Here is a 14,145-nt window from a genome sequence, read left to right on the forward strand (position 1 = left end):
ATTCTAACTTTAACCTTTTAGCCCTCTAGCCTCCCCATCCCCCATTGCCCATTTTTGACTATGTCTTGACCTTGAGACCAGTCTCACCTTGTTGTGTTCTGAAATCTAATTGCTGTGCTGTAACCGGGCCAGCTTCATTTCTCTTCAGCTGAGTGGCGCACGTATTTCATGTTTTCTGTGATGCGGCCCGCCTAATTGTAATGAGAGGGTGCTGAATATATTAATCCGCATGTTATCTTTTTCCCCCGATCTGTATGCCCTCTACTTTTTAAAAAATATCATTTCTCAGCACAGACGTGTTGTCTGTGAAGGCAGTTACTGTAAACGGCAGTCAAAGATCTCTTCAGCTGGCTTACAACTGATCAGCGGTTTCAAAGTGAAGCAGTCAAAGCAGTGAAGCAGTGGTGCACCTACAGTATTAGCGAGTATGTTCCACGGGGCATCAGTGCACACTGGACCTGCATTGCCATCATGAACACTGTGTAGACCGGGCAACCCAATAACATCACTGTTAAACAGTATTGTTTAACCTTTATTTTGTTTATATTCATTGGCCATTCTAGAGTCTGCACAGATGAGTTCATATTTTGTAAATCCATTCTATTCCAAGTACAAGCCAGGAGAAGCCCTAAGTCCCACTTACTACGACTGCCGGTTTCCACAGGACGTGACTACTAGACACGCTGTGGTCTATGGTCCCAGCAGCGGCGCGAGCTTCCAGCACCCAGCTCAAGTTCAAGAATTTTACCATCATGGGACAGCAGCCCTTCCTAACACTGGCTTTCAACAGAATCCTTGTGGAATTACGTGTCACGGTGACCCCTCTAAATTTTACGGATACGATAACTTACAAAGACAGCAAATTTTTACGACACAGCAAGAGGCCGATCTGGTACAATATCCTGACTGTAAATCGTCTAGCAGTAATATTGGCGAAGAACCAGAGCACTTAAATCAGAACTCGTCTCCTACTCAAATGTTCCCCTGGATGAGACCTCAAGGTTGGATATATTAAAATTAGCTTCCATCTCACGTTTTACTGCTCAGTTCTGCCGCCAAGGTGTTTGATGCTATCTGTAATATAGTCGACTTTACATAGGAACACTTTCTTTATGTAACGTTACCGAGCAAAGCAAAAAATCGTTGCCCTTGCGGCTAGTCTGTCGTTGTTTGATTGCGTGCTTTTCACCCAATCTTTATTGTCTTTTGTGTTTCTCGTGTTGTTTAGCAGCGCCTGGTAGACGCAGAGGCAGGCAAACTTACAGCCGATTCCAGACCCTGGAACTGGAGAAAGAATTCCTGTTCAATCCGTATCTGACCCGAAAGCGGAGGATCGAAGTTTCTCATGCTCTGGGACTGACTGAGAGACAGGTGAAGATTTGGTTTCAAAACAGGAGAATGAAATGGAAAAAAGAAAACAACAAGGACAAATTCCCAACCTCTCGAAACGACGACGAGGGGGAAGAGGTCAAGAAAGAACAGGAAGAACCTGAGCAGGACACAACAGAGAAAGAGACCAAGTAACTTTACCCCTTTGGCCTCAGAGCAGAACGTCATTCAGTTTGTGCCAATTCCACTGTTATACGTGTTGATCTGATTGAATCCTCCAGCACATTAATGGTTAGTTTGGTGAAAACAGTCCACCAGTTTTTGAAATTTTTTCGAGCCTTAATTCAACATTTTGTTTCTAATGAGGTCCGTGTGCATCATTTTAACCTTTTTGATCGCACTCTAGCAAATATAGCTATCAACCCTTCGTATAGAATTTTGCAACTCCCTTTAAAAGCGGAAAGTTGCAATATCCAAGAAGAAATAGCCATTTTGAATAAAGATTTTATTGCTTTTTAATAGGAGGAAAACCTAAAATGAAATCGTGATTAATTTAGTTTGTTGATTTTATTTAGTATTTGTGATTACACCCAACAACATGAACTGCCTAATAGAATGGATTATTTGGAATGTATTGCGAACACTCTTAATTAATAATAGAAACAAAACAGTGCACTTGCGATGTGTCTTAATTACTGTGCGTGTAGACTAATTGGTGGTGTATTGCGGCTGGAAATTCTCAACAATTACCTATTCTCCGAAACGCAGTTAATAAACATAAGCAAAAAAAAACAAGGTAGTCCGCAGCAATAGTCACTTTTTATGATGGTCGAATGTGATTAAATTAATAAATGTTGATTAAATTTAACTGTGTACTTGTTTCATTTTATGGCCAGTGTCCCAAAGAAAATAAAAGTACAGTGAGCTTGATAGAGAAGTATTGTAGCTTGATTGAGAGAATCAGCTGAGATCGCTGAAATTATCTTTTAGCCAGCGTCCTGTGGCTGTTTCGAGTATTTTCTGCAAGATTAAATCGCATGTAATTTATTTTTGTTTACCTCTGTCGTCACAAGGTATCTGTCTGCCATACAGCACAGCAGACATTGTATTACCAGATGAAAAAGACTAAAGATGGTGTATTTTTATATGTAGTTTAAAAGTTAATGTTAGAGCTGATGAATAGAATATTAGTTTATCTATGCCCTAAGTTAAATGTCCTTCGAGTGGCTATTGGCTACTCAGATCACATGCCCTGCTCATGTGTGGCTAAAATGACGCTGTAAAAGTTAGTGTTTTGTGTAAAGCTGCAGTCTACTGTACACGTATATCAGCAAATCTCGTAAAACCGACAATAAAAATTCTAATACTACAAATCACTCGGCAATCTGACGACTTCTAGGTTCCAATTTATTCTTTTCCGCTTTACAAGCTGGAGTAGAAAGTAAAGTCTGCAGTTGTTCAATTCTGGCATTAAACTTTGCATAACCGGCGATCAAACTGCATTTACACTTTAACAGGGTCAGTGCGCAAGCCCAATAGTGCAGGAAGAGACGATTTTCGATGTCCGCTTTTATGCACAAGTTACAATGTCATGGTAAGGTTGAATAAAAAAAAAGTTAAGAGCAAACAGGAAAACGATTCTTGGGAGAACGGGGAAGATCATAGTATTACCAATGTTAAACAACTAAACCCGGCGGTGTAATATCGTTACTAGCGGAGTCCACGCTGATAACGCAATGACGTGGAGATAAATTCATAAACAGTTTTCAGATATGTAATCGAATTTACCCACATATTGCATAAATAGTGGCGATATACTCTCACACTGTCTAAATCTGCCAGGTACGATTGCCAGCATAACATCAATTAATCATTGCAAAATGAGTGGAGACTCCGGTTCTGTTGTTGAGGTTTACATAGTGTGTTCCACGTATCAAATAAAAACTGGCTCACCTTTTATATGAAATCAAACTAATTTTATCGAATTTATACAATATCTGAAAGCTCCCAGAGGACCAGGCAGATGGGCGCATGATTTCAGAAAATACGTCGATGATGTAAGAAGTAATATCAAGATATCATTTTCGTAGCTGAATTCTCTAGTCGGGGAAATATTCTTAGCCTGGCTTATTTTATCAGGGTTTACAAAACTTATTTTCATAGCTTAACCAGATTTCCGCCCAGTGGTACGGACAATTATATTCTTTTCAGAAAGAACGCTTATATGACAAAAATCACCATAATCAAATTCCAAACCAATTAATGAAACAGAGAGTTATTTTGCTATTGCCGCATTTTATATTTTGGTGGATCAGTTATTTGTCTTTGTAGTATTAGAACCGGGGACGGGTGGTACAATGACACTAGATCAGAACCTTAGCGGTGATGTTATAACATGATAGAAATCTCACTGGAGGAATGAATTATGGAAACAAAAAAAAGCTTTCTGAGTGGAATTAATCTATAAAGGTGGGATTTAAGTTTCACAATTTCATAAATTTAGACATTTATATCCACAGCTGTCCGATCTTTTGAGATATGATTTAAATCAGCCCTTGTAACAAACCTTTTTTGGGGTGGTTTCAATTCATTCATTGTTTAAAATACGGCCATCTGCAGAAAACTGTCTGCACTCCAGCCTCTCCAAACCACTCCAGAAAAAAGAAGTATTTTTGTACTAATAGAATTCCAAAGGCTTAACGCTTTATTCGTGTTGCTTTGCATTTTAATTTCGCGTCCCTTGGTAGTTTTGTGGACACTAGGAGTTGCGTCTGAGAAATGGGCGCTTCGCGGTTACGCTTCTAGCGGGGCTCTTGTGCATATTTTTTCCCGTCAAATTATTTCGAAGAGTGAGTCCAGAAACGACTAGGTGATCTACCGTCAACCTATCTAAACCCGCGGAAAGCACGAGGCAAAGGGGAAAAGGTGGATCCCAAATATCTACCAGACATCTTCTCACCTAATGAATTTGTTGTGTAACACTGTGACATTAGGTGCCGAGCTCCCTCGCTACCGGCGAGGAGAACCGTTAGCGATCCAAGGGATTCCAGCCTGTTTTCACTTTTCATAAGCATTGAATTTACTTGCACAGAACGAGGCCATTTTATCGATTTAGCCTAATATGTTATGAATACTGGAGGTGTTATTTCACTTGATTTTTTTCTCTCTCCTACAATGGAAGCCGGAGGAGCCTAATGAAATGTCCCAATAGGTACTAGAAATGGAGGGTCGATATATATAGAACACGATAGCTCCACATACTGATAATCAATTTCATCTTTCTCACCTGTGTAGAAGGCACTACCGGAACTTTAATTGTAATTTGTCACTATATTTTTTGTTTGAATTAAAGTAGCGACCATGGTGCAGATTTCAACTCAGTGGCCAAACGTGCTTCAGATTCCTACCCTTGTTTGCTATTCTCAACCCGGCCAAATAAAAAGGGCTCAGGAAATCATGTCAAAGCAAAATCCGGAAGCCGTCTGATTCACAATTACCAAGATTGGGAAATGTGGCTCATACACGCTTCGTTCTTTGCAGGAGTTATTTTCGCTTAAAGAAAAAAAACTTATACTCGGCGTAGTGAAAACAAAAGGGCCAAAAGCTCCTAGATTATCAGATTGCGGGGGTTTGGTTGCTGTGGTGTGAAGTGCCCACTGTCAAAGGAGTTGATTCCCTTCATGTTTACGTTGCAGCTGCACTTCCGCCTGCATAGTTGGTTAGAATGTTCGTTACGATGCTCGTGATATAACAAATAGCTGTAGCAAAGAACTCGTTAAAGGAAACATGGCGCTTGCGAGCTGTACTTGCGAAATCCGCAAGGAATTGCAGCGAATTCCTTTTTGTTTGAAGAAAATTTACAACTTTGTAATGGACCTTTTACGAGGGAGTCGGCGCTCCCATTGGCTAGTTTTGGTCATGTGAATCAAGTAACTGCGTTCATGGCCTTTTCATGATTTCCCTTGTGAATATTTCACTGCATTCCGCTGCTAACTCGTCTCAAACCGTCTTTTCTGTCAGTATCTCCCCTTGACTGCTTTTGTCGTTGGTATTTGGCGCCAGCTGCTTGGGAAAAAAGGGAGACTTTCCGCTCTATTCGCGGCGTTCAATCCTTTTCTGTATAACTATGAGGAAGTCATTCGACTCATGCTGGGATTTAGCAATCTGATCTCTCTCACAGACCTGTGACGTCTGCTTACGGTCTTTCATTTATCCTTCAATTCGCTTTACCTATTATAAGTTATTTTGATAATCGAAACTGTACAAATGGAATACAAAATCCACCTGGTTCCTAGTCTGGGGCAGCGTCATGAAACCGGTAAGTCTTCTGCTTTCGCTTGACGGTCTGGTGCAGATAGCGGTGTTGTAATGGGAGGCAACGACGTTGTCTTCGCTGGCTGAGTTCTAGGCAGCTGTTTGGAAGATCGAGGAAAGCTCGACATAAATTAATAAATACAAGACTGATTTTCAAACTGCGAGTGTCTAATCAGGTCCAGGTGGTCGACTGAGTGGAAACGGTGGCTGTGCGGCAGATTAATTAAATCTTTATTTTCCGCGATGAGGCTGAGAGTTGCGTTTCTTGCCTAGCTTTCAGATGATACCCTTGCTATTGGACAGCTGACATTTGTGGGGAATGTGCGAATTTCCCCGTTCAATTAAGTGTTATTAGTGTTATTTGAAAAAAAATACATATTTATTACTTTTATTATTCATGGCTCTATTTGGTTAACTTGCTGGACGACTGTCCAATGAACTGATGCATTGATTGGCGGCTTCAATATGTTTTTGCTGATCGGTGGTAATCCATGCTATTTTCTACCTTGCAGCCGAGGGTAGGAAGGTTGGTCTATTTTGCTCTGTCAAATAAAAAGTTGGAGCAATGAGTGATGGGCTTGTGTTAATGATCCTAATAAGTCTGTGCGGCAATCACTGGCTCTAGAAACATCAAGAGCCCTGGGATTGGGGGGGGGGCAAGAAATGTTTAGCTAACATTTTAATGATATTTTACCACGTGATAGTCGTTTGCGCAAATAAGCAGTGCTCTTACAGTAATTTTCCAGCGGTCAACATCAGACATGCTTTCAATATGTTAATGGCGAATAAAGGGACATAGATATTTCTAATATTTTGTGGCTGGGCAAATAACTTCGGTCTGAACATTTGGAGAGTTGTTTTCTGAATATGATATACCGAGTTGTGATTGTTCACATATTTGTATTGCATACAAAAGCAAGTATCTCTTTATTCTGGGAAATGGTTCAGATTTGATATAAACAGTTGCAACTTCGTGTTAGCAACTTCATAATAAACACAAGGAGTAAAAAGACATTGAAACCTTTTATTCTGTTCTAATTTTTCAATATTAATTACAAGAGTCTCCTAAGGAAATATACACAACATAGGGCCATGTTATTATAAGGAAAAATGTAAAGAGAATATTTTATGATTGTTTTTTTCTTAGCCAGGTGTTTGAATTTCCGCTGATTAAATATTCGGAAACAATTGTTCATCATTTACCTGCAGTTTAAAACTTCTTTCTGAGTCAAAGATGTAGGAACAAGTGTTAAACTGCAGGCACTTGGTAGTCAACGTTATTTGAATATAAACTGATCTGTCTTTCAGATTCCAAATTATTTATAGGAACTGAATCTTTTAAAAAGACCAGCTTGATCCATATAGCATATAATTATATTGACTATAATTTTCCGTTGGCCATTGATATTGATTATCCAAGGGTTCTTTTAAATTGCAAATTACAATTTTTTAAAAAAACTTTTCTCCTTTTCTTTCTGTGTCTGTTGGACAGAATTGAAATGAAATTCTGACCACTGGCAATTAGGTCACAATGCATTACTAAAATCAAATGAACGTTTGTGACGTTGTGACTATTATTTTATCGCGGCATAAATATTTAAGTATTTTTAATTGTCTACTTCAAGCACATTTGCCTCGGGAAAATTGCTGGTTAAATTATGTCAGACCGCGACAGTGAAGTGCACCGTACGCATTTTGCTTTATGGAGAAAGCATCTCGATCTTCAGGCAGTTACTGACTTTAATGATTCTCTGCAGTGTGTTTTCAAGATATCCGCCATCGCTATAATTTGTGGAACAAAGAAAACAATCTTATGCAGCAGTTATTAATTAAGATATTTTATCTCAGTTTAAAAGTGAGCATATCAAATATTTGTTAGACTTTTCTCGTTAAACTAAATCTGTTTTGCGTTAAGAATAAGCTGTCAGCTTTTAGATTAGAGTGAATGACTTATTGATTTTCCTCGTTGCTTTCTTCCTAATGAGACAAAATTAGGAGAACAAAACTCTTGAACAAAAAAAGTAAATCTTCAAAATAAATATAATTAGCAAGTTCGTCTTTCTAAATCACAATCCCACCTACGATTTTAAGGTAGGACTACTTAATTTATTTTTTCAAGGCACGCCAGCAAAGGTTTCTGTGATATCTAAGTAAATGTGGATATTGTATTGTGTGGCGGGGGTGAGTGAGTGACTGAGAGATGTATAGAGAGATAGACAGAGAGAGGGAGAGAGAGAGAGAGAGAGAGAGAGAGAGAGAGAGAGAGAGAGAGAGAGAGAGAGAGAGAGAGAGAGAGAGAGAGAGAGAGAGAGAGAGAGAGAGAGTTTATAGTTAATACCCATTGTATATGGAATCTTAAAGCCGAAAGGTTTTGCTCAGAATGCACTTCTATTATAGATGGTCAATGCTTAAATGTAATTATCAATTTCAATGCAACATACAAAATTTATTTTAAGTGGAAAAAATTTCAGTTCATTTGTGACTAAAGATAATCTGATTCCGCACAAAGCCCAGAACCTTTTAATTCATAACGTTCCTTTTCATTTTTAATATACAATATATAATTGTAAGTGTAAGCAACTCCTAATAGGAATCCCGTACATTGAATCTGGTGTACAACTGGAATTAATTCAACGCGATCCTAGAGTTGCTCACTCTTTACAGGACTGACAAACGAATTTCCAGCTCGCGATCTTCTCCCAATTTTATTACAAGGCACAACGCGCTGTAAAAGGGAAAATCAACAAAAATAATTAATATGCGGTGCGCGACTGGTTTCTTTCTTCTATTGTACATGAACGGGGCTTACAATTAGGTCTAGTGGAAGGTCTAGTTACAAGCTATTCTGCGTCAAAGGATTTCAGAAAATGATGATCGGCCGTCTGGATTTCATTTTAATTTAGCTTTACACCGAACTGGAAACTCTGATTTTACTCAACGTTTCTTTTTAAAGAACAGTACAGGAAAAATATAATTTCTTCCATCGACTGTCAGGCGGCTGCTGCAGGGTCATATTTACCAGAGCTAGACGGTTGGATTACAGCAATTACGATCTTGGCCCATAATTATATGTATAAAAACTCACGAATCAACATTCCCCGCCGATAAATGAAAGCGAATGTTATGCTGTGACATATAATCTAAAATATCCGTTAAGATACCTTTTCTTCCCTTTAAACTTAATTCATCTCAAGTTATAAATTGCTCGTCTCTTTACTGTCATTGTTATGTTCAGAACACCTTCAATCCGGGCCGCCGCCGGTTCTCCTGGGAAGCCCATAATCCTTCCAATAATTCGGAGATCTGTGCAGTTTCAGACAATGGACGGTGGGCCCAACTCCCGACCGTCTATTACTTCTTGCCTCCAGACATGAGTTATTTTACTGTACTTTAGCTCTATTATTTTAAGTAACCGCAGTACTTATAAGGCAGAGGAGCATTGAGAGCCTGATTTGCCCACATTACAAGACAATCGTATAAACACTGTAAATATATTCCTTACACATCCTATAAATCAAACACTGTTCCAAACTCAAATCACGCGCGCGCGCTCGCGAGTGTGATGGTGCAGTGGCCAAATAAACTAGGGATCTATTTCATTAATTCAGTTGGGAGCACCCTATTTTAACCCCTAAAAGAAAGCACCCATGCACCCAGCAGCAGATAACTGAAACCCACGTGCGTTACGTATCACTGAGACAATGGGCGGATCTTTGCCAAATTCTTCAGACTCAGATGAATGCAGTCACCGTTTTGACATCGTTTCATTACCTTTATTAGTTGTGCCGTTCCGGATCACAACCAAACGTTTATAATTCGACTATTAATCAAAGAGGGAAAGGCAAACGCTGTTTTAAAGTAATATATTTATTGCTTTCGCGGTTTCCCTGCATTTGTGGCCAATTGGAATCCATTCGATGTGTCTGTAACTGTTGCACCGCAAAGTCCGAGGAAGGACAACGAACCGAAAGTGCTGTCCTTGTAATTTGCACCATTCGTTTCTGAAATCTTCCCAATCAGTCTTGGATTTGCCAAACTGCGGATATCGGTCAGATCTTGTTTCAGATCTAATAGAAATATTCTGACCTACCATAGCTTATAATTCAGGGGAAACCACCGTGCAGTTGGATTGTACAAAGGGGAAGAAGTCTACAGCGCACTTGGCCTGAGTGTTACGGCTATCGTGGCTGGCCTAGACATAACTAGTCACAAAATAAAATAATATATGACATAATGTAGATTCCTAATCATTTTTATTTATTTTACCAAGGTCTGATGAAAGCAGGACGCAAGTACTTAGCTAAAATCTGGACTCAAGTGTCCAAAATTTACTAAAAGGTTGATCACGTGCACGTACATTGAAAAAGCTAACTGTAAACTTTGTGAAGTCGATTCTTTTTCCTGTAAAGGTAAATGATTATTGGGTAGGCAATCTAAGTTCAGGATTTTACGAAGGTAACACTGCGGTATTTGTAAGCTTTAGTAATGTGTGCAATGTGTATAAATGTGAACCGTACGTTCGATTCAGGTCATTACCTGACATCATAATTTCTCCGATACCCTTTAACACCAAGGAGAATTGCGCAGTAATAATAATTACTGTAAATATTTAGGATTGTATCCTATCAAGCTCTTCGTCGTGAATCTATTTACAGTGAACATCAAATTTTGAGGTCAAGTACATTGTTAATACAAGTAAAAGCGTTCCAATTCAACACACATATTCTAAATGAAAAGATGTGTCTTATACAATAAAACATGTTAAATAATTTGGTAGCAATTTTATGGATCAACATTATCGCATGAAATTTTGAGTCTCAGGATAATCCTAGTTTATATAACATGGCCATTTTAAGTAAACTCATTTCGTATTTATATAAAAGTTTTGCGTTTGATCACCTATACGTGCCTCTGATGTATAAGTGATAATTTCAGAAAGCAGAAAGAAAATGTTATCGCTAACGATAATCTAAATAGTGAAGCATTGTAAAAGCTGAAACCATTCCGCAAAATACACATCAGTGTCTTTCAAATTCGCTCGATCGATATGAGCCTGGCTTTCTCTCTGTTTATCAGAAGGAGGCGCTGTAGGACAAGGCTCGCTAAATCATGGCACGCATTCTCACTGCATGTATTACCCCCAGGGTCAGGCACAAGAATTTACGACTGGTCAACAAAAGCACGTGATCTAAACTTATGTCCCATATTTGGTTGCATACGTAGGAGGCAGAGAAATGACATGTGCCTTTTATTTCCATATTTCATTATATATCGCTCGTTCTGGCGGCGAATAAACGTCTAAGAACCACAAATCAATCCCCTGAAAGGCAGATGAGTTCCTACTTCTTAAACTCTTTCTCAGGTCGCTACCAAAATGGCCACAATTATCAGTTGCAGAGTTATGGGAATGCCTCGTCTGTGGGCGAGCATTTTAGGGAATCGACGATGCTCTCCGCCAGGTATGGCTATGATTACACTGGGATAGACCTCAGCATGACTCGTTCTAACTCAAATCTTCGTGGAGACAGTGAAAGGTCTGCTAACTACATGCAGGCAGCCAGTAACACCTTTCATAGTTCATCTGGTGCGAGAGCTAAGTCTCCTGATCCTGCGGTCTGCTCAGGGTCTTTAATAAACCCAACTAACAGTACTGTTAAAACGGGGACTACAGTCACAGGGCCAAGTCATTCATACCGCTGTGGTCAGGACACATCACCGTTAACCGATGAGCATCTTAAGGGAACGAACAGCCCCAAACCAGAAAGTGGGCAACTAGACAAGGATTCAGCACAGCAGATGCAGATATACCCATGGATGAAAAAACTTCACCTTAACCAAGGTACGCTCAAAGCCGCCATTCTGCCTTTTCATATGCATTTAAATTTTGATCGAAGTGTTTTTTTAGATTGAGAAACAAAGTAACTTAATAAAAATGAATAAAGAATGATACTTGTAAAAGTCTTAACAGTTTGAATGAAATCCCAGTGCACGCTGTTGCTTTGACCAGTTACACCAATTGTGTCAAGAACGGCAGCATTTGAGCATCAGCGATTTCCGTTAAAATTTAAATAATTTACTTACTCCAATTTACAGATCCTACTAATTTTGTTCTGCACTTATGTGTCTGAAACTGTATAATTTAATATAATTTAGTAATCTAATGCGTATAATAATTCGTCTTTAACTTTTTATTAAGAAGGCTTAAGTGGACCAGAAGGGAAACGAACGAGGACAGCTTATACCCGCTATCAAACCCTGGAGCTGGAGAAAGAATTCCATTATAACAGATACCTTACACGACGCCGGCGGATAGAAATCGCTCACGCCCTGTGTCTGACTGAAAGACAAATTAAAATATGGTTCCAAAACAGAAGAATGAAATGGAAAAGGGATAATAAATTGAAGAGCATCAATATCAGCCCTCCAGGAGGGCCTTAGCTGGTTACACCTAACTGGCTATAATATTACTGTCCTTTTCGTTGCAATGGAAATGGTTGTTTGGGCACATAAAATACTGAGATACATTAATATCGTGTGGGTTCAAAATCTTGTCATCAATACACTTCATCAGTTGTCATCTACAGATGTTAAATTTTTTCTAAATATATATATTTATAATATCTATGCCTAATTCAGATAACAAGAAAGAACAATAAAAAGGTCAGCCGGCATAAGGCAGCCAAGCAAACCGTTTACCTCCGAGAGCAGAATGAAGTTGTTTTCTGTGTCCGGTTGCTGAACAAACCAATCTTCTACCGGTTGATAGCTTCGTTAAAGCTATAATTTGATCATGTTTTGTAAAGTTAGATAAATATTGTTGCTTTCGTCTTTTTTTTACATCAAAGGTGATTTTTTTTAAAAAATCAGTGCTGGGAATCGTGGCTGTGATCCCAGGTATATCGTGTGATGTAAATTCTGTACATACATAATGTTTAAATGTCTGACTTTGTGCTAAATAAATGAAATGAATGGTGTTTTGTCTACAACATTGAAATAAACCCAGTTTTACCAATGAACATTCTCACCTATTGTCTGCAGCTCCTGTCCGTGTACAGAACTCCTGGCAACAGGCCACTTGTAAAACAACCAAAGTCACCCTCTGAATTTCGCTTCTATTCATTCTACCTAATTCTTATGAAGGTTCTAGAGCTGCGCTCGCCTTGATTGTTTTCTGTCGCATGTTGTTTATGTCAAGAATTCTTGGTGGAGCTCATACCTATTTGATATTCTGTTTTTTTAAGGGAACATTCCTTCGTTCATAAACTTCTGCATCTAGATTCCAGGAAGGTTGATTTCCAAAAAAAAAGTTTGCTAAGTTGTCGTCTAGTGGTGGAACAATATAAGTTGGCTTTCTAATAATTGGTGGCTATTAGCATTAAATATTCCGAAAATGTATAAAACCTATTGTTGGGACCTAGCTTTGGGGACCAGGGAGTTCTCGATTAGTTTCATTGCACTGAGTCATTCAGCAGAAGAAACTGTAATGGGGAGTTAAACTCTAAAGCAGGAAGAAATGGTAGATGATTGAAGCAATCGAAATAGGAAACCGATGTCATAGGAAACTCTTAATGTCAAAAAGCAATTCTTGTTTGCGTTCCTAATCGGCACAGCTTTATTTCACTGTAGCTCACAAGCTATCGGTCACAGATGCTCACTGTATATTTACACTTACCAAATCTAATAGATCGTCGTGGCTGCCTAGGAAATGTCCAAACTGCGCCTTAAAATAAAGAAAACTCATTCTCCAGGGCACTCGTCCTCTGTGTACTCAGATATATAGCTTTATATTACTGGGAGAGCATTTCAATGAACATGGCTGTCTTTAGTGAAAAGAAGTTTTAAAGTTTAAGGGTTATTTATATGGACGCCACAGAGCCAGGTCCTGACTGGTTGTACAGGGGCACGTGACGCCATTAAACTTTGTTTTATGGTTAGGGGAGTTGACAAGCCAAAATATAATTCACATCATATATTAGGTTAAGAGCAGACAAGTGCAGATGGTTAGTGTTTTCGAGGTCTGTGGAAAGTGACACCAAGAAGCTGGCTGTCCTGTTTCGCCGTTATGCACTGTAAGTGTCCAAGTGGTTTCTACCTTTGCGCTGGAGAAGCAGCAAGTAAGTTCTTTCTAGTCGGTAACAGGGCTGGTGGGCGCGTGACACCTGATGTCATTCGAGCCTCTTAGGCGCATGTACTGTTTCTCGGTTAGGCAAAAAATGTAGTCCAACATGCGTTCAGTTCCAACAGCCGTCTGCAATGAAGGCTGTACGTAATGAATAAGTACGAAATTAATATTGCAGTGAACTAAACAAGATAATATTACGTATGATATTCTATTTTAATTACAGTTATAAATTGAAGAATGAAGTTTGTCACGATGGCTTAAGCATTCCGTTAAAGAAAAAAACTGAAGCAAACATGAGCATATTATAACCAAATTGGAATAAAATTCTTTACTCAGTTACTAATATTTCATGTGCTGAATAACGTTCATTACAATCAGAA

At 38.9% G+C, this 14,145-nt stretch overlaps 3 protein-coding genes across 16 annotated transcripts in view; all 3 read left to right on the top strand.

Annotated features, from left to right (window-relative positions):
* Positions 1 to 278: 278 nt before the first annotated feature.
* Positions 279 to 2,197, top strand: LOC132392616 (homeobox protein Hox-D8). Of its 2 annotated transcripts, none has more exons than XM_059966744.1 (2): positions 279 to 1,001; positions 1,232 to 2,197. In XM_059966744.1, the coding sequence occupies exons 1-2, from the start codon at positions 575 to 577 to the stop codon at positions 1,522 to 1,524; spliced, it is 720 nt and encodes a 239-aa protein (XP_059822727.1). In that variant the 5' UTR covers positions 279 to 574; the 3' UTR covers positions 1,525 to 2,197. The 2 variants fall into 2 exon arrangements, with proteins under 2 accessions (XP_059822727.1, XP_059822726.1); XM_059966743.1 differs by having other exon boundaries at positions 292 to 1,001; positions 1,229 to 2,197.
* A 3,309-nt stretch (positions 2,198 to 5,506) lies between these two features.
* hoxd4a (homeobox D4a) overlaps positions 5,507 to 14,145 on the top strand; it is a 155,360-nt gene continuing 146,721 nt past the window's right edge. For 2 of the 12 annotated variants that reach the window (XM_059966717.1, XM_059966728.1), the window contains exon 1: positions 5,507 to 5,647. In XM_059966717.1, the coding sequence (XP_059822700.1) occupies positions 5,596 to 5,647 (52 nt within the window). In that variant the 5' untranslated portion in view covers positions 5,507 to 5,595. Of the gene's footprint in view, positions 5,648 to 13,619; positions 13,758 to 14,145 lie in introns of those variants that run through there. The other 10 variants (XM_059966718.1, XM_059966727.1, XM_059966729.1 and 7 more) reach the window with 9 other exon arrangements.
* On the top strand, positions 10,297 to 12,616 carry LOC132392614 (homeobox protein Hox-D5). 2 transcript variants are annotated; one of them, XM_059966741.1, is made up of 2 exons: positions 10,297 to 11,482; positions 11,840 to 12,616. In XM_059966741.1, exons 1-2 carry the CDS (start codon positions 10,975 to 10,977, stop codon positions 12,079 to 12,081), a joined length of 750 nt encoding a protein of 249 aa, XP_059822724.1. In that variant the 5' UTR covers positions 10,297 to 10,974; the 3' UTR covers positions 12,082 to 12,616. The 2 variants fall into 2 exon arrangements, with proteins under 2 accessions (XP_059822724.1, XP_059822725.1); XM_059966742.1 differs by having other exon boundaries at positions 11,843 to 12,616.

Source organism: Hypanus sabinus, chromosome 4 (assembly GCF_030144855.1).
Source record: "Hypanus sabinus isolate sHypSab1 chromosome 4, sHypSab1.hap1, whole genome shotgun sequence".
Classification (NCBI taxonomy): domain Eukaryota; kingdom Metazoa; phylum Chordata; class Chondrichthyes; order Myliobatiformes; family Dasyatidae; genus Hypanus; species Hypanus sabinus.

What these genes read in the sequence shown, in the direction of transcription:
- LOC132392614 (XM_059966741.1), top strand. Translation starts at nt 10,975, where the DNA reads ATGAGTTCCTACTTCTTAAACTCTTTCTCAGGTCGCTACCAAAATGGC. An exon ending in AAAACTTCACCTTAACCAAG is followed by an intron (nt 11,483 to 11,839) that starts GTACGCTCAAAG and finishes CTTTTTATTAAG; the next exon opens with AAGGCTTAAGTGGACCAGAA.
- LOC132392616 (XM_059966743.1), top strand. Translation starts at nt 575, where the DNA reads ATGAGTTCATATTTTGTAAATCCATTCTATTCCAAGTACAAGCCAGGA. An exon ending in CCCCTGGATGAGACCTCAAG is followed by an intron (nt 1,002 to 1,228) that starts GTTGGATATATT and finishes CGTGTTGTTTAG; the next exon opens with CAGCGCCTGGTAGACGCAGA.